The sequence below is a fragment of the Papio anubis genome, chromosome 8, assembly GCF_008728515.1.
Source record: "Papio anubis isolate 15944 chromosome 8, Panubis1.0, whole genome shotgun sequence".
Classification (NCBI taxonomy): Eukaryota; Metazoa; Chordata; class Mammalia; order Primates; family Cercopithecidae; genus Papio; species Papio anubis.
The window spans coordinates 53,792,513-53,818,140 of NC_044983.1; the positions used below are offsets into that span (position 1 = coordinate 53,792,513).

Sequence of the window (25,628 nt, forward strand, 5' to 3'; positions counted from 1 at the left end):
TTTAAAAAAAAAAAAAAATTGCTTACATTTACCGAACAATTTCCGGGCTGAGCTCCTCACTGAGCACTTTCATGTGTCACCTCAAGGAATTCTCACCCCAGCCAATGAAGTGTAGGAATCATGGTTATCAATGTTCCATAAATGATGAAACTCAGGTACACCAGCTGGAGAAACTTGCTCAGGGTCAAGTGTCCTGTGTTCTTTTTCCATGCCCTAAGCATCTACCCCACTGAATTTTCATTTCTATGCCTGGATGAAATCTCAGACAGGACCTGTAGCCTTTTCCGTTCATCTTCAATAATTTAGAGTCCCCGGATCAGTTTCAGGCATGGAAGAGTGCTGCCTCACATCAAGATCAAAACTCCACCTCTGGTCCAGTTAAATTGGTTTCTCTTCTCCCAGCTCAGGCCTGCATTGGCTTGGAGACCCTGTGAAGAAGGTAGTTAACAAACATCATTTTCCCCTTTTCTTGCTCCAGCTCCTCTCCTGCTCCTTATCAGATGGCTCTACCAGCCTCTACTGGGCAGACCCCGCATTGCATAATGAGCAAGGGACGGACAGAGCGTTCAGCGGAGGTGACAAGGGTTCTCTCCCTGGCTTTTGCAGCGGGAATCGATGTCCCCTGGGCATGGCACATTTCAGAGCTGGTTCTCTCTGGGAGCTTTTGGGTTCTGGGGAGGCAGCCACGCCTCTCCTCAGCTAGCGGATGCCCCCAGCCTTCTCAAAGGAGGGCTTTGGGCGGGCATTTTTTCTGTTGGCCTCCTTTGAAGGAACTTCTGTGAGAATACTCCCAGACCACCTTTCCCCGGCACATATGTGGGCCGAGCAAACCCTCATTTTTGTGCCTGTGGAAAGGCAGCTTCATCCTGCCTGTGCGGTCTGGTTAGAGAGTCCATTACAGACTCTGCCCTTAGACTTCTCAGACTGGAGGTATAAGCCAGTTCCCAGGCTCCTCAGCTCCAAGGGGCCTGTGTTGGGCTTTTTTGGACGCCCTTGAATTCAGCCCCAGCCAGGGTGAGATGAGAGGACGCTGTGGCCACCATTGTGTACCTGAGCACCGAGTGAAGGGCTTCAGGCAAAGCTATTCCTATTCCAGTAGACTTGGTAGCTTGCTTTGCCCACCTGACATCATGTGAAACCTTTGTGGGTAACAAATTGTACCCAGTCCACTCCCTCCTGACTTGCCACTTGGAGGATCCTGCCACAATGTAGTGCATATTCACTTAACGTCAAAATAACTTTTCCATTTGATCGACATGCCTGTGCGAGTTTTGTTCTGTTGCGCTAGCATGCCTCAGCACACCTCAGGAGCACCACTGGGGTGGACTTTCCTTGAACTGTATCTATAAAAACGTTAGACGGTAAAAGTTGGCCTTCCCTGCATCTCTACACCTGGTTCTACATTTACTTCCCATCCTCCGGTCATATAGAGTAGATGTGTCAAAAGAAACCAGACTTTAAAAAGTTGCTAAAAAAGTGGAGAAATGATTTGCTCATCTTGTCGAAAAAATTAAAGTGCCTAATTAAAACAAAATAATGGAAACCTAGAGCAAGAGGATACTTTATTAAACAACATTGGAAAACCTGCTCTAGTCAGCTGAAAGAGTACGCTAAAATATGACTAGAATACTGGAATCAGAAGTTTAAATATTATTAGGAAAAGTCTGTGGTTTTAAAAAATTTATAACATGATAGTGTTGTTGTCAAGAAGATTATTTTGCTTGCAATCTGGAGCTGATTGCTAATGGCAATACTAAGGTCAGAAAGAGAAGATTCAGCCATCAGAATTATAGATGGTGAAGGATTTCACCATGGAGATAAGAAGGAAAAAGACACAGCATTCAGTAATTGGAAAAGTGCAGGTCCTGAAAGGGTGGTGGTTTTGACTTAATGTTTCCAGATGGTTGACACTCTGATTTCATACTTTCTGTCCAATTTATAGTGTGCAAAGTCAGTCTCTTTTGGTGCATGCCTTTTACTCCTCCATTTGCTCTTTCATTTTCTCCTTTACTTTGCATTCTTTACAAGTTATGCTCACAGTATAAAAGAGGTTAATGAAAGTGGTGATGTGCTTGGAAGAGAAGGAAAAGGGAAGATGTTGAAAAGGATAGCATATCTTATTAATTAAAATGAATAAATACTTTGGGAGACCGAGGCGGGTGGATCACAAGGTCAGGAAATCGAGACCATCCTGGCTAACATGGTGAAACCCTGTCTCTACTAAAAATACAAAAAAAATTAGCCGAGCATGGTGGCAGGTGCCTGTACTCCCAGCTACTCGGAAGGCTGAGGCAGGAGAGTGGCATGAACCCAGGAGGCAGAGCTTGCAGTGAGCCAGGATTGCACCACTGCACTCCAGCCTGGGCAACAGCGAGACTCCGTCTCAAAATAATAATAATAATAATAATAATAATAATAATAATAATAATAATGTCTAAATAAAATGGATAAATAAAGGAGGCAATGGAATGGCATTGCCGTTGGTTAAAAATGGCTCAGGCAGAGGGAGCAGCAGGAGTGGACACAGTGGGTGAGAGACCACTGTAGTTGTAGTTCTGTTTGGCTTAAGCCCAGGGTGCAGAGGAGGAAGGGAGCAAGGATTGGAGAGGAGACTGTATACTTCCTGCCAGCCACTTCTCTGTAGTCAAGTGGGAAGCTGGGAATGACTCATCTTCAACATGCACCTCCTCCCCCTTCGCATCCTGCCTGTCTCCCAGTTCAGCCCAGTGTGCGTCTTAAACATCCCTTGAAACTGTCCACTCTTTTATCCATCCTAAAGCCACCCTCCTGGTAAGAGTGAAATAAATGAAAATGCCTGTGTGCTCTTATTTAACCTACTCAAAACACCCTAAAGAGGTAGGTACTGTTGCTATCCCCATTTTCCAGATGGGAAATCTGAGGCACGAGAAGATAAAGTGACCTGCCCAAGGGTACTCAACCATTACAGGGCAGAACCATAGGTGATGCCATATTGGGCGGTGCTCAGAGCCCAGCTGCCATGTCCCCTCCCTTGGGAAGCTCTGACCCACCTCTGCAGCCACACTTAATCCCCACTCATCCTGTCCCCATACTGCAGCCAGGGGAGTTTAAAAAAATACAAGTATGACCATGTCACTAATGCTCAATTACCTCATAAAATCCAGAGTCATCTGACTTTCCCCTATACCTAGTTGGCTTCTTACCACTGTCCCCTAGCACTCCATACCAGCCATCAGAGTGTCTTGAATGTACCATGAACTCAAAAGCTGCCCTGATGAGGGATGCCCTCACCTCCTGGGTCTTTACTGGAGTTCGTCTCCTCCTTACCCTTCTTTTACCTTCAAGTCCTTTGCCACAGTCCTGCTGAATTTATTTTCTACATCATTCATTCAATTCACATTTATCAAATGCATTTTGAATCTTTAAGTTCAGGATTTTTCTATGTCTTACACATAATTGCTCCACCAATAGGTACTAATTGATTGAACACAGCCATAATTCAGTGAGTACTCTTGTATTGTAAGTGCATCTGTCTTCCATTTGTAAAGAATCCAAAAGTTAACATTGCCGTGGGAAACTGCATTTTTAGTTCAAAGACAAGGATGTGACTGTTCTTAAAAGGGAAGCCAAGAGTATAGATATGAGAGTGATCGGAGTCAAGTTGGAACCTGATGCTTCAAGTCAGTATGCACAAATACTGTTACCAGAAAAATCAAAAAGCAGTGTTCCAGAGAACAGCTTTACACATATTGTAAACGCTTTGTTATCTGGCATGTTAGGAAACTAGAAGAATCAGTTCTAGAATTCTTAATCACTTCAAAGGTAAATTGCTGCTTTTATTTGCTCCCAAGAATGTGTGAGCTGAAGACATTTTTCAGCTCACCAGATTCAACACATTTGTTTTTATAGAGAAGAAAATCAAGACACTTAGATGTCAGGTGACTTAGAGCTCAATTACTCAGGCTTGCTCTTTCAGTAACCCCCTTTTCCTGCTGTGAGACACAGGGGAATTACTCATTCTCACATAGAAACTTCTGTGGGTGAATCCAGGTTGTGTTCAGTTCCCAGGGCCCTTGCTCTAACTCCAGTGCTTTCTTTCCTACTTAAAATTTAAAAACTAATTAGGCATTTAACTATCCCTTTCTTTTTCGTTACGAGAAGCACTCTTTAAAGAGGAAGTAACAAAACAGCAGCCCGAATTTGGCCAACAGTGTTTTTAATATTGAATTTTTAAATCAGGAGAGTTTGTGCAGAGCTCTGGATTTGCTGCTGTGTCAACAATGAGCCACATTCCCCATGGCAGCCCGTAGCTGGGAGCTCCTTTCCCCAGGCCACACACTCTCCCATTATCTGCCTGGCCTCGGAGGCTTGGAGGCACAAATTGCCCGGATTACAGGAACTTTGGCTTTAGCATTTTTTTGCCAAATAAACTGTGTATGAGGTTCATTCTCTATATCTAACCACTTCCAGGATTGCGAATGTTCTTGAGTCTCCCCAAGGTTATGGTTAAGCTGAGGGTCCTGTTCACTTGACTGCACCTGTGAGGAGCTCGCAGATTGAAAGTTAGAAAGGTTCAGGCCACTTTGGTTTTAAAAACTTGGAATTCTCTGAGATTGCTATTTCTGTGCCTAAAAAGCTCAGACTTTTGCTCATTCAGAGACAAGAAACTTTGGCCTGTTTCCTGTGTGCTGGAGGCATTTGGGTTCTAATGGGATGCTGGCTAGCACAGAAATGGGCTTCCCCCCTTTCCTGTTGCTACTCAAAGGCAACAAACAGCATCACCTGGGATCTGGGGAGAAATGCATCATCTGGGCCTCACTCGAAATCTACCAAATCCGACTGTGCTTTAAGGAGATCCTCGAGGGGTTTACAGGCCCATTAAAGTTTGAGAAGCACCACTAGAGTGAGTAGTGGGAGATAACATTGCTCTTCTTCCTTGTCCTTGGGTCCTTTGTCCCCCAGCTGGCTCTATGTGCCACGTGTTCTCCCTGCACAGACCAGGACTCCCCCACAGATGATGTGCGCCCCCCACCACCCGCCGCCACCATCACCCCCAGGCCAGATTGCATTTGAGTTCATATCTGCTCTGATTTGCGAACCGTTTAGCACTTTGGCTTTGCCAAGTTTATTTTCCCCAGTCCTTTTTATCCCTTCATGAAATTTTCAAATGGATGTTAAACAGGGTAGAATATAGCCAAGATGGTTTGTGAATGGAAGTTTCTCCCACCCACAGGCTGTGTTCTCCGTCCTGAGTCATAAGTCAAGGATCAGGCAAGGCTACATAATTATTTTTGTTGATGAAACCCTACGGGGCCAAGATCTAATTTTCCTTCCTCAAAACAACACGAAGCCCCTCCCAGCCTGGCGGTTTGCCTGACCATCCCATCAGCGCCTGACTGTACCTCAGGGGGCCTGTTCAGGACATCAGAGGGCTGACTGCAAGGCCACAGCCAGTAGAGTGAGTGTAATGTGCCACAGTGTTCTCTGAACAGACCTCATGGTTATCTTGTACGAAGTCTGCACTACAAAACTCAGAGTATTTCTGCAGCACTGTATAGCTCTGTCCCTGCCAACACTGTTTCACACTAAAAAATAAAAGAACCAGAGTTAAGGATTAAGTAAATATTACAAGAGACAGCAACCTAGGTCACCTGCTTATTTTTGAAGTAGGTTTACTTTGTTGGCTAAACCAGGTAGAAAACTTGGAGTATGCCTTAGTATCCCACAATACCCCAAACAGTATATTTAGTTTGTTCTGTTGCTTTTGGGTCTTCCAATAAGATGATGTTGTTTTTTTTTTCCTTCCCAGAGTTCACATCAAAACTATAAACTCTAACCATGGTCATGTCAAAACATCATCAGTGTTGAAAATTATTAGGGAAATTGGGAATAGCAGAGGAGGAGTGGGAAGGGGTAGAAGCCAAAAGGAAATGAAGCATGAAGTACTTGCAGGTAATTGCTATTTCTGACGTAATTCTTTCACACAGGTTTTAAGATAAGTAATTGTTGAGGGGTGTGGAACAATTGCGAGTGCTAGAGGAGCCGTCCTGAGGGTGTCTGCCACATGAATATAGAAAGCAGTGTGCAAGGAAGACAAGCAGCTTTCTGGAAAATGCTTCCTAGAAGATAGACTGGTGTTCCTCACTCTTGTGAATCGACAGTCAGGCTTTTTATTCAGCGTTGCCAACAGTACCAAAGCCTACCTCAACAGACATGCAGGTGTGCATGGAAGGCCACGCCAGTGGTGTAGGTGTTTTAGGCTTCTGGTCCGAATATGATAGAACTAGAAGAGAAGATGGTTAGAAGAGAAGCACAGGCCTGCATGAGGAGGAATGTTACATGAGAACTACAACTCATCTTCAGAGAGCATTGGCCTAAGAACAGTCAGTGCAGGACCATAGAAAAGTTCATTCATTCACCAATATTCCAACACGCCATTTTGAAACTGGAAGTAACTCCTTCATTCTTAGATCCTCAGAACCTCATGATTTTAAAGGAAGAAGGGATTGAAGGAATATCGTCCAACTAACTCGTGCCCCAGGAGAAGGGAGGTGAACTTTGTCTCCCACTGCCCACTGGGTGGTATTCCCTACTCTAATCCTCAGGCACAAAGCTGAAGGGTACAGATCTTGGTCCTGCCCCTCACTGTGCCCCCAGACCTTCTGGTATTGCCCTGGAGTCAGCCCTCTCCTAAGAGTCCCGGGTATGATGCCCTCGGAGTTGCACGCTGGCCCAGGCTCTGCTGCCTGCTCTGGCTCTGAGTCTCCTCTGTAAAGAGGATGAGATTGTGTCTCCAGAGGAATCAGGGCTCCCTTCTGGCATTTCATTCAAAATGTGTTCAAAGAAACAATCTCATTTCAACTTAATGGGAGGAGGTGTTTTTTTAAAAAACCGAATTAAGGTATCAAAATAGAACCGCACAATTAAAGGAAATTGTTAACGTAGGTATTGCCTTGGGGTTTCTCAAATCTTACATAGGAAAATATTTTTATTAGAACAAACCCCTTTGCAGATTACTAAAATTATCTCTAACAAAACCTGGTGATGGGTTGCATTTAGAGATTTAAGAATTTCAGAAAATTATAAGGAGAAATATCAGCATATTTGGTTGTAACATGACTTTATTTATTTTGTCAATTAGTTATTTGGCATGTTAGTTGAATAGGTTACTCTCTTAACATTCCTAATGATAACCAAAGATGCTGTTAAGGTCATTAGCCCATTGCTTTGGAGTGCTGATGCGTTTGTAAATGTTCTCGGCCTGCAGTAACAGGTTATGGTAGGAATTGTTCCAGGGGCTGCAGGGGTGTTATATTATATGGGATATGAAATAAAAAGACTCCTTACAGAATTACAGTAGGAATATTGAGAAACGCTCAACTATTGACAGGTGGGTTTCGTTGTTGTTGTTGACTTGGTAGTCAAGTTTTCCCATGAAAGCTTACCTATTACCCAAGTTTTCTATAGTATTAAAGTAACATATTGTTAGGTATGATTGACACTTTTAAGACTTTGTTCCTAGTACTGTTAGGGGATTTGGAAATATACATACCATAAAGAAACTTTTGATTTCTGCTCATTAAGTATGAAAAATTATGGATAACTTAGGGACAATCAAATTATCTACTCATATGGTAAATCTGGAAGTATTTCTAGGTTTCTTCTAATGTTAAAAAAAAAAAGTAAGCTTGTGTTTAATGGTAGCAACTCCATGCACATTTGTGGTTTTCAGGAGAAAGTGTTTTTAAATATATTGGTTGACCAAAGTAAGATAACTGAAACATGTTGAGTTTTTTTGGGTTTTTTTTTCCAAACTTTGTAGCTTTGCTGCCAATCCCATTTCTTGCCCTTTTCAGTTTATGAAGTTATAAAAGGAATTGTTGTAAGTGTTCCTGAGAGATTGGGAGTACGGAGGGAGAAGTTTTGCTTCATTGCAAAAGAGATAATTCACGACGTTGCAACCGGGGGCACGGAAGGGATTCGTAGGAACTCAGTAGCATGTAATGAGCTGGAGAACCAGACTTGGCTAAGCCCTCATTCCTACGTTCATCTAGTATTTGCTGGGTTTTGAGCTAAGAAATGCCAACCGGGCGTGTTCAGAAGGCGGATCTCACCAATCCGGAGGCAGCTGGAAGAGTTCGCGCGTGGGAAACCTTAGCCCTTTCTTTCTTCCCAGCACAGCGTTGTGCTGCCGCGGGGGTGCAAGGCCCGGGTTGTCCTCCTCGCGCAGTTGGGGAAACAGCTGCTGAGCTGCGGCCCGCGACCCTCGGCCGCGTAGGGGCGGGGCGGGGGCGCTGCGGGGTTTCTCTGTTGCTAGAGCCGTGATGTCACCCGCCCCTCCTAACCCGCGGTTGGTTGTTTTGTGTTTCAGCTCTGCCTGCAGTTGAACACAAAGACCTGGAGGAGACTCCCACCTCTTCAGGGAGAAGAAAGGAGGCAGCGAAGCAGATTAAAGGAACTTGTGGCTTGTGGCCTTTTTGTGCAAGGGCTGCCTGAAAGGGGAGAAAAGTGTATGAAAGCCACCGTGGCGGTTAATGAGCTGTGAGATGAGGCGCTGCTGCGGCCGCTGCTGCTGACACTCGCTCCCAGGCTGCACCCGCTGCCCTTGGCGCTTCATGTACATGTGTCTATTCAGGCCGTGCGGAGGCGTCCAGAAGAGCATCCAACACGGCTGCCGGGGAAAGACCGCCCACCATGCCCACGGAGACCCTACAGACAGGTAGCATGGTGAAGCCGGTCAGCCCCGCGGGCACCTTCACCTCTGCCGTGCCCCTGCGTATCCTGAACAAGGGGCCAGACTACTTCCGCAGGCAGGCCGAGCCCAACCCCAAGAGGCTCAGCGCCGTGGAGAGGCTGGAGGCCGACAAGGCCAAGTACGTCAAGAGCCAGGAGGTGATCAACGCCAAGCAGGAGCCCGTAAAGCCCGCCGTGCTGGCCAAGCCCCCGGTGTGCCCGGCTGCCAAGCGCGCGCTGGGCAGCCCCACGCTCAAAGTATTTGGCAACCACGCCAAGACCGAGAGCGGCGTGCAGAGGGAGAACCTCAAGCTGGAGATCCTGAAGAATATCATCAATAGCTCCGAGGGCTCCAGCTCGGGCTCGGGGCACAAGCACAGCTCCCGCAACTGGCCGCCCCACCGGTCGGAAACCACCGACCTGCACCGTCACTCCTTCGCGGAGTCCCTGAAAGTCTACCCCACGCAGGGCCGCGGCAGCCCGCAGGAGGGCGGCTCCCACGTGAGCAGGAGACTGCTGGAGCAGTCAGCCGAGTCCTTCCTCCACGTGTCCCACAGCTCTTCGGACATCCGCAAGGTGACCAGCGTGAAGCCCCTCAAGGCCATCCCCTGCAGTAGCTCTGCCCCTCCCCTGCCTCCCAAGCCCAAAATTGCAGCCATCGCCACCATGAAGTCCCCCGAGGCCGACCCTGTGGAACCAGCTTGTGGAGTCAGCCGAAGACCCTCCCTCCAGCGGTCTAAGTCAGACTTGAGTGACAGATATTTCCGAGTGGACGCGGACGTGGAGAGGTTCTTCAACTACTGTGGACTGGACCCGGAAGAGCTGGAAAACCTGGGAATGGAAAACTTTGCAAGGGCTAATTCTGACATAATATCCCTCAACTTCCGCAGCGCAAGCATGATCAGCTCAGACTGTGAACAGTCTCAGGACAGTAACAGTGACCTTAGAAATGATGACAGTGCCAATGACCGTGTGCCGTATGGCATTTCTGCCATCGAAAGAAATGCCAGAATCATCAAGTGGTTATATAGCATCAAACAAGCTAGAGAGTCACAGAAGGTCTCCCACGTGTAAGACAGTGCGTGGAAAGGAGGAAGGGTGGGTCTCTGTGCTTACGCAGTTGTAAAGGTTGTGAGGTCTCCTTGAAGTGTTGTGAGCTTCTCCACTCTTTGTGTTGCTTGTTGTGCAATGTTTTCAAGTTGCATGCCTGTCAACATGGGGACTGACCTGGCTTCCACGTCACCATCGCTGCAGAGCCTGGCCTAACACGCGTCATCTGCCAAAAGTTTCAGGCCAGAATCTAATTAGGGCTTTGCTCTTAAGCAAAACTGTTTACATGAAAATGGTATACGACTTCTTCAATATTTATGTGGTTCTTGTGTTTTTATATCCCGCGCTATTATGTCTTAATTAAAAGTTTTATCAACTGGCTTTTAAGTTGAGAGCAGAATCTTTTTGAAATAAAAAGCCACTTTGCCTACATGTGAGACTATTCCAATGGGACAGTAAATGGGATCTGCTACCAAACAGATAGTGACTGACCGCACATAGAACCAGGCTGGGTTTTCTGTGGAATAAAGTGGTGAGCCTGACGTTAATCGTTTACATGTTGAAATTCTCTTGCCACTTAGTGAAGTGTCGCTGGGGTAACAATGCTAAGTTTTGTGTCCGATTCAGTGTGTAAATGTTGGTGGTTCTGTGTAATGCTCACCCCAAGGAAAGACAATCAGATAAAATGAAGGATGGTTAAATCTAGGAGGTTGGGTGTTTGGGGGTTTTGTTGATGTTGTTCTGATTTGGGATATTTCAGAAATTTTTAATACTATCTTTTGACAGAATGGCCACCCTAAAACAAATACTGAATGCCTTTAAAAAAAAAAAAAAAAAAAAAGTTGTGTTTGTTTGTTTTTGTCGAGAACTACTAATTTCATGCTGTTTCTTTCTCTCTCCCTTTGTTGTTATTTGATTTGAGGGAAGGGAGTGAGGCTTGTGCAGGTTTGAGCTATCAGAAGACATGAACAGAAGTGAAAATACCAGCCATATCAGTAGAGCCTCCCATTCAAAAGTGAACACACTTGGTAGCTGAACCATATCTGAGCAGCGTGATTCTGTTGTCTTGCATATGTTACTCTCTCAGGCTGTGGGTCTCTGTTACAGCTCTAGGAAACTGTAGAATTTCAATGCTATGTAGCTTTTCCACCCCATGGTCTCTAGTGCTGCCTATCAACTTGTCCCCTTTTTTTCCCAATAACCTGTCTTTCAGGTGGTACAGTTAGCTGTCACTCAGCTGACTTTATGATGTGGCAGCAGAGAGGGAAACCTACAAGTGGTTTGCCTCATTGTCTTTGCCACATCTGAAGTTCTCAGCAGCGCTACCTTAGACTTCATCAGCTAATAGGAAACTTTTTATGGTGTAAATGCTGTAAGACTTTGTACATACTTCAGTTGTTATGAAATCTTTAAAGAAAAAAAAAGAAAAAGTTACACTAATAAATTGCTCTGGTGCAGGCACTAATGGTGGTGGTTTCTCTTTGTCCTTCTGTATTCTCCTTCCACAAAAGTTTGACTTTGGACTATGAATCAGAAGCAGATTTTTGATAGTCTTGAAGAAACATTATTTCATTAAGTTATATTCACCACATTCCAATTACTCCAAACACCAGTGTTCTTAATTGTGGCTCTAGCAATGTGCTTTTGCTAAAATGGTTACATCAGGGTTCCTAAAATGTGCTGCAGCATCTCAATTCACACTTGTGTTATTTTTGTCTTTTCTTAAACATCAGGATTTTTTTGCATCTTCCACATGACTCTTCAGTTGCAAATATTTATGAGTTCTCACCTTGGAGGCATACCTTCGAAATGTATGGCTTTGTTTTTATTTGTACCAGCCCAACATCCGTACCTTGGCATGTTTTCACACACTGGCTCCTCCACTCCTTCCTTCATTCCTCTTGAAAATGTCACTTGTTGAGTGACTCCTTCCAGGTATCATGGTAGGCACAGGACAACACAGTCTCTGCCTCAAGGAACTTAGATTTTCCCCTTTATTTTAAGAGAAATAACATTCCTCTTAGTGGACATGTCCTATCTGCTGTATTTGGACAATGAGTATTCCATGATTATTTATTACATCAGGTTATTTGAAAATTAATGTTTCTTGCAAAATTCCATATACTATGCAAATGTAAAATAAAGCCCTCTTTAAAAGATAATTTTCAGAAACAAATTATATGATTCTCAACTATTACTGTTTATAAATATTTTCCTTCTCAAAAGCAAATATGCTTCCTTGACTCTTTCTCCTGGTTTTGAATTCTGCCTGGTTTTTTTATTCATGTTCAGTAAAACTAAAACCCTGCTTCCCAGAAGAACTATTTTGGAATGCAGCTATGAGTGGGGATGATACAATGTGTTCAATATAATAGAATAAAAATAAGTTTTCTAAAAAAAAAAAAAAAAAGAAGCAAAATTTTCTTTCCTACCATTTGTGTAGAAATGTGGCCTTTTAAAACATACATGACTTAGCATTGACATATTCATCTCTTTCAGTAGCATTCATGTCTTTCTAGAGCTACTGAAATACCAAAAATAGATATTATTTTCCTAAGGAAACCCTTGTCTGGGGAGATGAGCACTTAGCTAATTTACTATCACTGCTTGTGCTATTTGAGTCATAGACAGTGTTTGAATCTTCCAGTATTTCGCTACTGTGTGCAATCTGTATTCAGACAGGCCTATAAATCACCCCACTGTAATTCAGTCTAATCCTCTGTGGCCTTACTTGTACAACAGACAGATGTGAGGCTTTTGGTTCCAATGGAAGATGGGCGCTCTTTATTTTCTTTTTGTTCCTGAACTAGCATTTCTATAAAGAACTATTTTTTCAAATGCTTAATATTAAATCCTAAGAGTGTGGCATTTCTTTTGAAGTACTCTTTGTGACGGGCTCATTCTTCTAAGTTCGTGGAAGAGTGTGTGTGTGTGTGTGTGTGTGTGTGTGTGTGTGTGTGTGAGAATACTGGTATAAATATGGTGTCATATAGTTCACGTTTTTTTTTCCTACACGATGCAGAATGAAACATGATTGCACTACATGGCCTTGGAAACTACCTGTTTCTTTCTGAAAACCACCAAATCTTAAGACAGTCCTCCCATATGCAACCCCTCTGCCATTGCCTTAGTTCATGTTCTCATCATCTCTTACCTGAACTGTTGATTCTAGAAATTCCTAACTGGAAGTCTCCCTCACTCCCCAACCGGCCTCTTCCCCATTCCATTTCATGCCAGAAATATCATCATCAACTCTGATCATGTCAGTCCCCTGTGTAAAGACTTCCTCTGGCTTGAATAGGTTGCTGACAGGCTAAATCCTAACTTCCTATAACAGAGGGGCATATGACTCTCAGATCTCGGTCACCAAGCCCAGGCCCCCAGACTCCAACCAAAGGGAAGTTTCCTTTGGAAAATTTTCACCACTGAATTTCTCATCTATTATGTAACAAATTGTCCCAAAACTCAACAACTTAAATAAACAATTATTTTTGTAGTTCCTGTGGATCAGGAATGCTAGAGTGGCTTAACCAAGTGGTGTTGGCTCAGGGTATTTCACGAGGCTGCAGACAAGATGGCAGCTGGGGCTTGACCACTTCCAAGATGGCTCACAAGGTATTAGCAAGAGGCCTCAATTCTCTACAGCATGGGCCTCTCCCAGGGGCTGCCTGAGAGTCCTTATAACATCTGGTTCCCCCTAAAGGGAGTGACCAAGGAGAGGGAGCAAGGAGGATGCCACAATGCCTCATACAGTTCAGTGTCCTGGATCACACACATTCAATATGTGTGATGGCTGTCCATCACAATCAGTTCACTCGAAATGGGTTACTAAATATAGCCCACTCTCCCAAGGAGAGGAGTGAGACACATATTTTAAAGGGAGGAATATCAAGGTAACTTATGGACATATCTTTAAACTGCCATTGCTGCAGAGTTTCAGTAGCTCTTTGCTCTGGAAGGAATGTTTTCTCCTCCCTCCTTGACCACACAGACACTTGCTCTTTCAATACTCAACACAACCATCAATCAGTGCAATTTTTTTTTTAAGTTTCCGTGTTGCCTTTCCCCACTAGATTACATTTTTTGTCATGGCCATGACCCAGCCTTTTCTAGCCTAAATAGTGCTTTGTGTGAATTTTAAAAAGGTGTGCCTTCCTCAAAATATTTTATTCCCTGCCAAAAAAAAAAAAAAAAAAAGGAAAACATCCTAATAAACATGCAAATCTCTAATGACTGTGATGCAAACTGTGGTCCCAGAGTTGGGCAGCAAGCAGCAAACACAGAAGCCCAGGGTAAATAAGAGGTTCTTAATCAGTATGTACTGACTTTTTTTTTTTCACGTTCACGTCCTATGCCAAACTATAAATGTCACCACAATAAACCCAAAGTGATAGTTATTGTCCCCATTTTAGAGGTGAAGAAACTTAGTTCCATGGAGATTATGCACCTTAACCAAGATCCCAGAGAAAGAAATTTGTGGAGTGGAACTTGAAACTCAACTCTGATTTGAAATGTTTTGAGGAAGGCATGCCCTCCCTACAGTCCGGTTGAAGATAAGAAGAGGCAAACTGAGTGTGTTATGCTTACACACAGAAGGGCCCTTATATTCATTTTGGTATTTTTAACTGATGCCTGTGTGAAAAAACAGTCCTCAAGCAGTCAAAATTTCAGCGATTTCATTCGTACCTAAATGGGAGCCCATAAAGTTAGAAAAAAAACTTCAGCTCTTCCACTGTGGGTAACACACAGCCCACTGAGTTCAAAGAGACAAGGACATTCGAATTGTGTGCTTTCAGTTTTGTGTGTGCCATATTTTAAAATCGCATCCTGTCTGTTTTGATCAAGGACTTTTAGAAGGGTAGAGAAAAATGGCCACAATTCAACAATCAGGAAACACATTTTGACTATTTGGTGAGTCAGCATCACTGTGTTCTCCCATCCTTGCAGGTGTAGCTGGCATGTTCTGACCAGAAGGAGTAAAGAGGGTAAGGATGCTCCAGATAAACCGAGTAGATTTCTAACTTGGTAGTCAGAAGAGATGGCTAATCTCATCAGCATTTTGAACATGCCAAACCTGACTTGTCCACTTAACCCTGTAAAATAACTGGGGTTCTGTCACTTTCTACAGTGCTGAACAAGAGCTGAGCTGGAAGGACCCCAAGCTGGGTGGCTGCATGTGTGGCTCTGCACAGGTCACCTTCGTGAGGGTTTCTCCTGTGTGTTCAGGTCCTGTCCCCTTGCTTTGGCAGAAACTCTGGAGAAGGAAAAGCCAGAAGGAGATGGGCCTCGGCTGCCTTTTAGAACCCCTTCCTCCAATACCTGGGACTCACCTGCCTCAAAGTGTGCCATCATTCCCTCACCTGGAAAACGGGGGGAGGCCATCAGATGGATGTAAGGCCTTGGCCTCACATCCTATGCTAAACTATAAACAACATTTGTAGTTCGTTTATAGTTTAGCATAGGATGTTTATTGCACAGATAACTGTTTTTGAAGCATTAGGATGATGTGTGAAGAATATGAGAATTCAGAGAAGACAGGGTTCATGGGCAAGTAGGAGAGCAAGTGAGGTCCAATGGGGGCCAAACACTTAATGGAACAGCATTTTAGGCTCTGTCTACCTGAGAGAGTGTTAATTGGGGAAGGAAATGAAGGGTTCTTTTCTAAATGGAAGGAATCTCCAGAAAAAGCCTCATTAAACTTTCAGATTGACCGAGGCTGACAGAATTGAATGTGGCCAAGTTCACACCAAGATACCATCCAAAGTTGTGAGGATAAAGATTATGAGAGTCTTTTACTAGTTGAACGTTCTTTTCATGTGACATTCATGAAACAACTATCAGCATGTCTTAGATGGACACTATGCTAAGCACTTTGTCACATTATCTCACTTTATTCTCAGAAGAACTTTAGAAGTAAATTAGAATCCATCTTACTGATGAAGAAGCTGAGGATTAAGTTTCTTCTCCAAGGCACATATCCAGTAAATGGAAAAAACGAAGCACAAACCCAGGTTCATAAAACATTAAGACTCATTCTACCATACGAAAATGAATTTTTGATATCTAGGATGGCGGGAGCCACTTTTGCTTCTTTGCAGTAAGTTGCATCTCATAACATTTCTCAGAACTTAAAACACTGTTGAACATACTGGTTTGTGATTGTTTCATAGAGTGAGTGACTCAAAACTGTTGAGCGTATGGGATCACATCAGGACCCATGTTTTTGGGTTCTTCTGAGAGGGACATTAGTAATAAACTGTCCCTCTCCACGTTACTGTACAAAAGAGAAAACAGAGATCCAGGTGAATAAGGTGGTGGACACAGCCGGGGCTGTAGGGCAAGGGAACTGGCAGAGGGGCTGGAACAGGGAGACAGATGCTCAGACCCCGTGAAGGAGCCTGGATCAAAGAACAGTGGAGCCTCGCAAGGCTAACAATTCCATCATGCCAAATAGGAGCAACCTGAATAACATAAACTCTTGTTTTGTTTTGTTTTGTTTTGTTTTGTTTTGTTTTGTTTTGTGATAGAGTCTCGCTGTGTCACCCAGGCTGGAGTGCAGCGGCACAATCTCGGCTCACTGCAAACTCCGTCTCCCGGGTTCACGCCATTCTCTTGCCTCAGCCTCCCGAGTAGTTGGGACTACAGGCACCCACCACCACACCCAGCTAATTTTTTTGTATTTTTAGTAGAGACGGGATTTCATTGTATTAGCCAGGATGGTCTCAATCTCCTGACCTTGTGATCTACCCACCTCGGCCTCCCAAAGTGCTAGGATTACAGGCGTGAGCCGCTGCGCCCAGCCAACTCTGTTATTTTTAAGCAGTTTCCCTTGACTCAAAAACTATGTATCAGATATTTAAAGAAACTTTGATTTAGAGCTTTTCTGTTAATATACATTAACTTTTTAAATTAATCCTAGCAAACATAAAATACTCAATAAAGATGAAGAAATTTCTCTAAGGAAGTTTTTGTCAATTTTGGAAATGAGTACCACTATCTTATTATTTTATTAACTTCACCATCCATAGATGCCCAGTGATCCTCAAGATCTCAAGAACCATCTTTCCAGGTCTGGTTCCTCCACCTCCTTGTCTGCTGAGGTGGACATTGCCACTGGTTGTGATATCCCCTTCTCTCTCCTTCCAGGATCATAGGAGGATGGCATTTCTACACCCCGTAGCATTAGGTGTGGCCAGTGAGCCACCAACAGAAGCGACATGCTACAGATGGGAGGCAGCATAAAGAGCCAGCCCACGATTGTCTATCTTCTCTTCCTCCTGACATGGCAACCAGCAGAGTCCCAGAGGGCAGAGCTTCCATTAGGATCCTGAACAAAGACAGTGTGGAACAAAGGCCTCCATCCTAACCCAGAAGGACTGTGTCAATCCAGGGTTAACCTTCTAAGCCACTGAGAGTGTGGGGTTCTTTTTTTACTGCAGTACAGCCTATCCTGTTCTGGTTACAGCCTCTGTTGAAGTGCATCCATACTGTCACACAGGAGAGACCTCCATGCTGTCCCATCAGGAGGGGGTGGTAGGAAACAGAGACTGACCAGGAATCCACCTTTTCAGGAGTGTCCCCCAGATGATTCATGTGCACTTCAAAATTACAGTCTTTACTTTCACAGATGATTTTCCATGTTGCTAACTGGAAATCAGGTGAGAATACTGTAGTTGCCAGATACTTAAAACACTTTGATACATTTTAGAACCACAATTACAAGCTCTAGCTTTTCAGAGGCTTATTTTCAGAAATTTAAAACACGCAATCAGTTGTACCTGCCCACTGTGGCAAACTCAGCAGATTGGAATGAGGTTGCAACCTCTGTCCACTTCCAATGTCCCAATGCATTCTGACCACTGTGATCTGTCATGAGGACCACCACCATAGCCTCTGAGTGGGTGTCCACCCTGTTCTTGCTTCCCTCAGTGTATTCCCAGAAAGCTACCAAAAGCGATCGTTAAAAAGCGGAAATCACATGGTGTCATTCTGTGGTTTCCATTGCAGTTATGACACAATTCTTTAAAAATGCCAAACCTCAGCCTGTAAGACCCTTCAGGAGTCCCTCACGACCAGGCCCCTTGCCCTCAGTACCCATTCTCTCCACTCTCATCCTGCTCTGGGCTCCTTCTCTCTCTATGCTGGTGGAACCTATCAGCACTTCTCACCCCAGTCTCCAGGGGCCAAGATCTTGCCATTTGGCCTTAGTAGACTATTTTTCCCTTGATATTTGATCTTCCTCTTCCTGATTTGTCATCTTAAATTTTGCTTCAGCTGACACCTCTGAAGGCCCTTCCTGCCACCCTATGTAAAGTAGATGCTGTGTTAATCTCCATCCATTTGTATTTCCTTCCTGGTTCTTTGTCATCTGAAGTTACCATATTCATTAAGTGACTGTCTTGGTCACCTTTTACCTCCTTTACCCAGTTCACTGCCTGGCACAGGGTTGTGAAGAGTAGGTACCTTTGGAATGAATGGAAGAATCCAAACGTGACTCCACAACTAAATCCCACCTCGTGGCTGTGGATACCCCGCCAGCTCTTGCGCTTCTGCCTCCCCTGTCTCTGTTGCTGACACCATTGTTCTACAAGAGGCAACTGGGCTTGACATTGAAGAGTTTTCTTCCTATTTGTTCTTGGAAAATAAACTAGACAGCATGTTTGAGGTACTGGGGGTCCAGAATATGAAATTCTTTGTACAAAGAGATTTTACAAGCAAGTATTTTTCACTCCTTGTGCAATTGCCTTCAAAGGAAGGGGAAGTCCTGCTCACTTTGCACCATAGCCCAGAGCCAGGGAAGCTCTGCTGGGGGGGTGGGGCATGGGAAATAATAATCTAAGACTGTTGACATGAGCTGGATCTTGACACCCTCGTATTTGTCCCAAAGGACAATGAGTAGCATACTCCTTTTCTCTGCCAAAATACAAAAACTTACCCTTTATGCGAAAATATATCCTCGGGGTAGGGCTACTGGGTATTAGCCATTGAAGCCCTCCCGGCAGACTGTTTTCCAGGAAAATTGGCCTCAGAAACACTTCCCATTTTAGCCTTTCAATGTGTGCACACTGACCTCTTCACCATGGGTTCACCATCCCGTTCTCTGGAAATTCTGCTCACTGGGGCAGAGGGAAACAAGCCATGCGTGAATGCAATTGCTCCCTCAACTGAATAAAACTGTGGTGGCTCGTAATTGATAACATATGGAAGTTCAACTGGGAAAAAGGGAAAATGGGAGGGAGAATTCTCATTACACCACCTCCTAGAATGCTTGGCTTAGCATGTTTTGCCTTCTTCAGTGTAAATAAATTTGAAGCTTTCAAGGATTTCTAGGCATACATAATCTTTTCCGGTCCTTTCCTCCTTTTTGTACTAGATGGAGAACAGCAGCCAGGTGAGGTATTAATGTGCCTCGCAAACCCAGCTCCCAGACAGGTCCTCTGAATGAGTCACGTCACTTTCCTCTATTGAGTTCTAGGCCATTTTAAGGACTTGAGCTACTGAGCATTTTATTTCGGTGGAAAACGTTGAGACATTCATTTATTAACTTCATGGGCATGTGGTTTTTCACTAACGGCTTTCCCTGTTTCCCCTCAGTGAGCTGACAGCTGCACATGGTTTAGGAATGTGTGGTTAAGGCCTGTGGCTGCAGGAAAATCACTCCACTTGATTTGGACAAAGGCTTGGTGTGTTTTATCCATGTTTCAGATTTCTCAGAGCATCTCGGTGTTGAAGCATCTGATCTAAAACAAACTCACTTTCCTGAAGACCCCTTGCTCTGAGTTTATGGACTTACTACCATCTGCTGAGAATTCTTTTGATTTAAAAAAAAAATCTATGAATGGAGATCTGGATAGCGTTTTGGGTTCCCAAATGTTTTCAGGTTTAATTCCCCACCTGATACCTTTTAAAAGCAGTTTAATGGTTGAGATGGAGTTTTGAGCATTCTGCCATGTATATATGCACATGCTGGATTTCTTAAGGAATTTATTCCAGACAAATGTGCTGAGGGTCAAATTACACTCCAGTTATTTCCAAAATTTAAATCCTGGTGATTTTTTGGGTCTGTTCAGGGAGATATGAAATGCTATGCAGACAAGCATATTGTAAGGCTGATTTCCAGCTCAAAGGGAACTGGAAAAGATCTTCTTTCCTTGCTCTTAACACTATTTTCCTTTTGATTGGATTGCTTTTTCACATGTTCAGATTTGGAGGGAAAGAGAGAAGGAAAGGAAAGGAGAGGAGAGGAGAAGAGAGGAGGGGAGGGGAGGGGACGAAAGGAAGTGTCTTGCAGGTGAGAAGGTGACACAACTGCTGTCAAGGCTGGTTCTGCTCAATGTCCCTCTTTCTGCTCACGTGCAGTTGCCCACTGGAAATCACTTCCCTGAAGATGGGCACTCTTCTTCACCTCTGTATCTCCAGGCCCTAGTTAACTGTGTGGCAAGTACGGGGTGTAGGTGCTTAATGTTTGCTGAATGGATGTGGAGTAGAGAGAACTAGGAGGACTTTAGGGTTCTTAATCTGTGGGGAGAGACCAGAAAGGCTTAGTGGGGTGGCTTCCCATCAGTTATGTCCTGTCCCTTCATAGGCTCCCCACACACGTGTGCTGTGGTTCTCCCTCTTTACCTTCTCCATCTCACCTCTCTTCCCTGAGTTGCTATGGTAACCCAAGCATCTCTAGGCCCAAGGGATACAGCAGTGAGCCCCCAGACAGAATAGATGCTCACAGCCATAAGGAGCCTGGCTCCTTGACAGAGAATAGATCCAATAGGCTAAATAGGTCAGATGTATAAAATGTTAGATGATGCACGCACTTAGGGAAAGAAAAATAAAACAGGGAGGAGAGAGAGGGAGTGGCCTGCTCAGGGAATCATTTGAGAAAGACTAAAGGAAGTGAGGGAGGTGCCCTGCAGATACCTTGGAGAAGCAATCTGGGCTAGAGACAGATCAAATAAACTGCAGGGAGGCCAGCAGGACTGGTAAGGGATGGGCTGGTCAGGTAGGACCTGTGGCTATTTACCAATAAGTGTCAATGGGGGAAAAAAAAAAAGAATGTACTATAATCAAATGTAGAGGAAACTTCAGGTTAAATGGACGTAAGCATGTTCTGTGGGATTTTCATCGGAGCCTTTAATCTCCGAGAGACAATTTTAGTGAAAAATGTGTCCTAGGTATTTAAGGCAGGAGGCACTTTTGCAGGGAACTCAAGAACTCGGTTCTCTGAAGATCCCATAAGTACGCTGAGGGGCTGGGGAGGGGATGTCCGCGGAGGCCGACTCTGTGGCCCATCCTCTTCACTGACTGTGTCCCAAATCCATCCTACCTGAGCTTACAACACAAAAATATCCAGGAAAGAGAAAGTCAAATAAGCTGCTGTGTCAGATGACAGAAACATTATACACATATGATGCTTTCCTGAGATACATTATTTGTTTAGCTAATCCAACTATTAATTACTACCAATTGCTACCATTCAATAGTCTTATTTTTGTTTAATTAGTAACATTTTTGTAACAGAAAAGTAAATAATAAGCATATAGTTTTCATTTCTTAAGGTAATAATACACATGTCTATCATATAAACAAATATATACATATGTAGCACAGACATACTATCTATATATATGTATATGACATGCATGTGTACACTATATATATAAAGTTGTCCTGCTGCCGCGGCTGTGTCCTGGGTGGTCTCTCTGAAGAGCTGGTGCCCCTACCCAATTTCAGAGTTCATTTTTCATGGGGACTTAGAGAACGCGTCAGCCATCAACCCTACCTGGAGAACAAAGACAACAGAACCAAATAAAACAGTGGAGACCAGCAAACACTCCCCGAGTGGAGTCTCCCAGAGCCAAACAAATCAGGAACTTAGACTGGAGTCAACCGCAGAGGCTGAGGAATGTCTGAGAACGTAAAACTCTAGTCTCTGCAGCCCAGTCACAAGAACTCACATCTGCTGTCTGCTCCCGGGGAGCACCGGGGAGCCCTTTCCCACCACTCCCTGCCCTCCACCCCCAAGAAGGCAGCCAGCAAAAGGGTGAGAACTGGCTTGGGGATTTGACAATTTGACTCCCATTTCCTATTCCTGTGATGAATCTTCAGCAACTCACTGCAATTCCCTGAGCCTCGGTTTTGTCAACTGCGAAATGGAGATGCTGTTGGCTCCTACTGAGTGGTGTGGATCAATTATTTTGTGAGGATTTCATATGCGTATACAGTGGAACTCTGTGAGGCCTTATATATCCCCTCCTCCTCACTATACCCTTTGCTTTCAATAAGGGTCATTTCGGATGCTCAGTAGAATGAACAGTCACCATAAAGGAGGCCTGAGTTTTAGAAAATTATTTGCTAGCTGGGCACGGTGGCTCATGCCTGTAATCCCAGCACTTTGGGAGGCCAAGGCAGGCAGATCACTTGAGGTCAGGAGTTTAAGACCAGCCTGGCCAATAGAGTGAAACCCCATCTCTACTAAAAAATACAAAAAATTAGCTGGGCGTGGTGGCATACACCTGTGATCCCAGCTACTCGGGAGGCTGTGGGAGGAGAATCACTGGAACCTGGGAGGCAGAGGTTACAGTGAGCTGAGATTATGCCATTGCACTCCAGCCTGGGCAACAGAATGAGATTCTGTCTCAAAAAAAAGAAAAAGAAAAGAAAATTCTTTACCACAGGAAAACTTCTTTTATTTATTTTTGTAAATAACAATTTTTATTTTTATAAATAAAAATTCATATTTTTATTTAAATAAGAATCACTGCAGGCCTGGCGTGTCCTTGTGGAGCCCAAACAGAAGTCAAACAAGTGAGTAGAGGGGAGAGGACTCAACTCCCACCTCCTCGAGCTCCTTGCCCCTTCCTCTCCCCTAGTTTCAGTTCAGATCCTAGGAAAACCAAATCAGACTACCTCCTCTCCAAGCCTTCCTGTTCTTGCCATACCTCACATGAAGCAACCTCCTTCCTACAGATGCTTATGATAATGATTCATAATAGAGAACACTTGGTAATAAATCATGTACAGCATAGTGGCATGTCCTCCACATTAAAAAAATTGTTTTTTAATTGTTGTCAAAAATTGTTTGCATTTTCCATTATTCTATTTAACTTTCCCACTGAGAAAGCAGTAAGAAAACCCACCCATCTAAATATTCACACTGTGACTTCATCTGGGAAAACCCATTTTGCATACATACTGCCCAGCATTCACTTTACATGAATTTACTTTAAGATTTTCTATTTTTTAATTTACAAACATTAACTATAGTTGTAAAAATCACTTTGTTTCAAATGGGGTGTAGAGATATATAGACATGTGCAGTTAATTAAAGACCTAGGTAGACCATCCGTGCTCTGCATTGCACATTCCTATCCCTTTCACTATGGAAGTCTGCAGTCCAACACCCTTTAGAGCAACTACAGTTTTCATTGTGCAACATGCTTACAGGAATGGGAACACTACAGAGCTTAATGAAGGGAGGGGGTGAGAGGGACAGGGAACCCAGGAGAAGAGAAGTTTCCCTAAATGGTTGTACACTGTGTTGAGCTTGACTTATTGAAATAAAGCTTTTTGCAAAACTCATTATAACTTTCCATGGGCTAGAAACTATCTACACACTGTACCCACTAGATAAGTATATCTATTCACAGTAATTCAGGACACAATTTTGTCTTACCTTGGGCTGCCATAACAGAATATCACTGGCTGGTGGTTTACACAACAGACACCTTTTTCACAGCTCTGGGGGCTGGAAGTCCAAGATCAAGGTGCTGGCATGGTCGAGTCCAGCTAAGGGCCCTCTTCCTAGCTTGCAGATGGCCACCTTCTTGCTGTGCCCTCACGTGTTCTCTTGTATCTTTTCCTCCTCCTTTTTTTTTTTTTTTTTTTCTCTTTTGGGATGGAGTCTCGCTCTATCGCCTAGGCTGAAGTGCAATGGCGCGGTCTCGGCTCACTGCAACCTCCGCCTCCTGGGTTCAAGCAATTTTCCTGCCTCAGCCTCCCAAGTATGTGGAACTACAGGTGTGCACCACCATGTCCCGGCTAATTTTTGTATTTTTAGTAGAGATGGGGTTTTGCTATGTTGGCCAGGCTGGTCTCAAACTCCTGACCTCGTGATCCTCCCGCCGTGGACTCCCAAAGTGCTGGGATTACAGGCGTGAGCCACTGCACACAGCCTCTTTTCTTCTTCTTATAAGGACACTAATCTCATTATTAGTGACCTACCTCATGACATCATCTAACCCTAATTACCTCCCAAGGCTCCGTCTTCAAATATCATCATATTGTGGGTATTCAACACATGAACTTTGGGAGGGTGCAAATGTTCAGTTGATAGCAGTAAGTTTGCTGGAAAACAGGCCGAGAGTGGAGACTAAGTGAAAACAATCCTATTTGCAGGGCATGTCTGAAGTCATTTACATGTACATCTCCCACCTCAGGCCCAGAAAGGCGGAGGAGCTGCGAGATCATTCTGTGTCAAACAGGATTAAATGATGCTCTAGATGATATCGGAAAGTGAACACTTTAGAAGATTTTAAATGTTAAAACCAAAAGAGTTTGAGAGTTTTCTGTGTAAATGTTCCTAACCAGATGTGCATGTGTGTGTGCCTGTGTGTGCATATGCGTGCGTGTTTTCATACTTCTATAAGAGAAATTTTACTCTAGAATTTAGGGATTTGAAAGTGTGGGTACAGCAGACATGAACTTGCCGTGCGGGTCTTGTTTGTTGCTTCTTACTTCACCAAAGCTGGTATTTTAAGTACCCTGATTTCATTTCCATCCTGAGACCTTGCAGATAAAATAGAAATCCCTATAGATAAAAGACAAGGTTGGATGCAAACCACACAGAAGCCTATGGCAGCAGCAAACACCCTCACTGGAGTGCTCCCTGCACACCAGGCAGTCACAGGTCAGCAGAAACAATGGGCCTGTCTCTCCAAAGAGCACACCACGTACAGCACAGCTTGTTAAAACTTACCGACAGTGACCGCTGCATGAGGTGGCATTTCCTGTAAATGATAACAGTTTTTCAATTTGGTAGAGGAGCGTATATTCCCTAAGATGCACAGCTAACAAGGTGGCAATCCCGGGTGCTTTTCACAGAACAAAGGCCAAAGTTTGTGTTCTCAGGATAAGATGGCTAAAGGAGTGAGCAGGGACGTCCGCCCAGGAAATCTACAGGCAGAAATAGGGGGAAGGGGCACACTAAGGACAATTCCAGAACTTAAAAAAAAAAAAATCTAACGAGTTCAAGTAACTAATGATCATAGGCTAGATTTTGTTTTTGGTTTTGCATTTTGATTCACAAGTACTCAGAAGTATGTTAACCTCTAACAAAATGAATACCTAAGTATTTTATCAAGCAGAGTCGCTGGTTAGGCCTGATTGCTCTGAGTATGACCACGCTGAGTGGAGACTCCACAGAAGGGAAGCGTCCGCCTGCAGAGAACACCAGGCTTCCCACCACAGCTCTGCCCAGAAATCCCGTAAAAGGGAGGCACAGACAGGAGGCCTGCATGCTAATGTCCTCTTCTCATGAACTGTTTTCGTTCCACTTCCTATGAGGAAACTATACACTACCTATTGTCAACTGCACTAATTTCACATATTCCTCTGTGTCCCCAGAACTGAGGCATGTTGGTTGCACCTGTGCAGGACCCACCACCCTCTTCTGTATACAACACCCCTAATTTCCTTGAGGTGCTGAGGCTTCCTGTTACCAGTTCCCCTCACCACTGGCTGAGGGTGTGACAGGGACTCAGAGAGGGCCAATTGTAGAGTGTGCCATCTCCCAGGCCACCCGCCCCATCTGAGGCGTCCCCTGAGGAGAAATAGGGGAGAGGCTCTGGGCTGAACAAGCCAGGGGAGATAGT

The 25,628-nt window shown here is 44.2% G+C and overlaps 1 protein-coding gene across 6 annotated transcripts in view; it reads left to right on the forward strand.

Annotated features, from left to right (window-relative positions):
* FAM110B (family with sequence similarity 110 member B) overlaps positions 1-12,172 on the forward strand; it is a 152,856-nt gene extending 140,684 nt beyond the window's left edge. For 5 of the 6 annotated variants that reach the window (XM_009213070.3, XM_009213071.4, XM_003902780.5 and 2 more), the window contains one exon: positions 8,351-12,172. In XM_009213070.3, the coding sequence (XP_009211334.1) occupies positions 8,674-9,786 (1,113 nt within the window). In that variant the 5' untranslated portion in view covers positions 8,351-8,673 and the 3' untranslated portion in view covers positions 9,787-12,172. Of the gene's footprint in view, positions 1-2,422; positions 5,932-8,350 lie in introns of those variants that run through there. The other variant, XM_009213072.4, reaches the window with a different exon arrangement.
* The last annotated feature ends 13,456 nt before the right edge of the window (positions 12,173-25,628 follow it).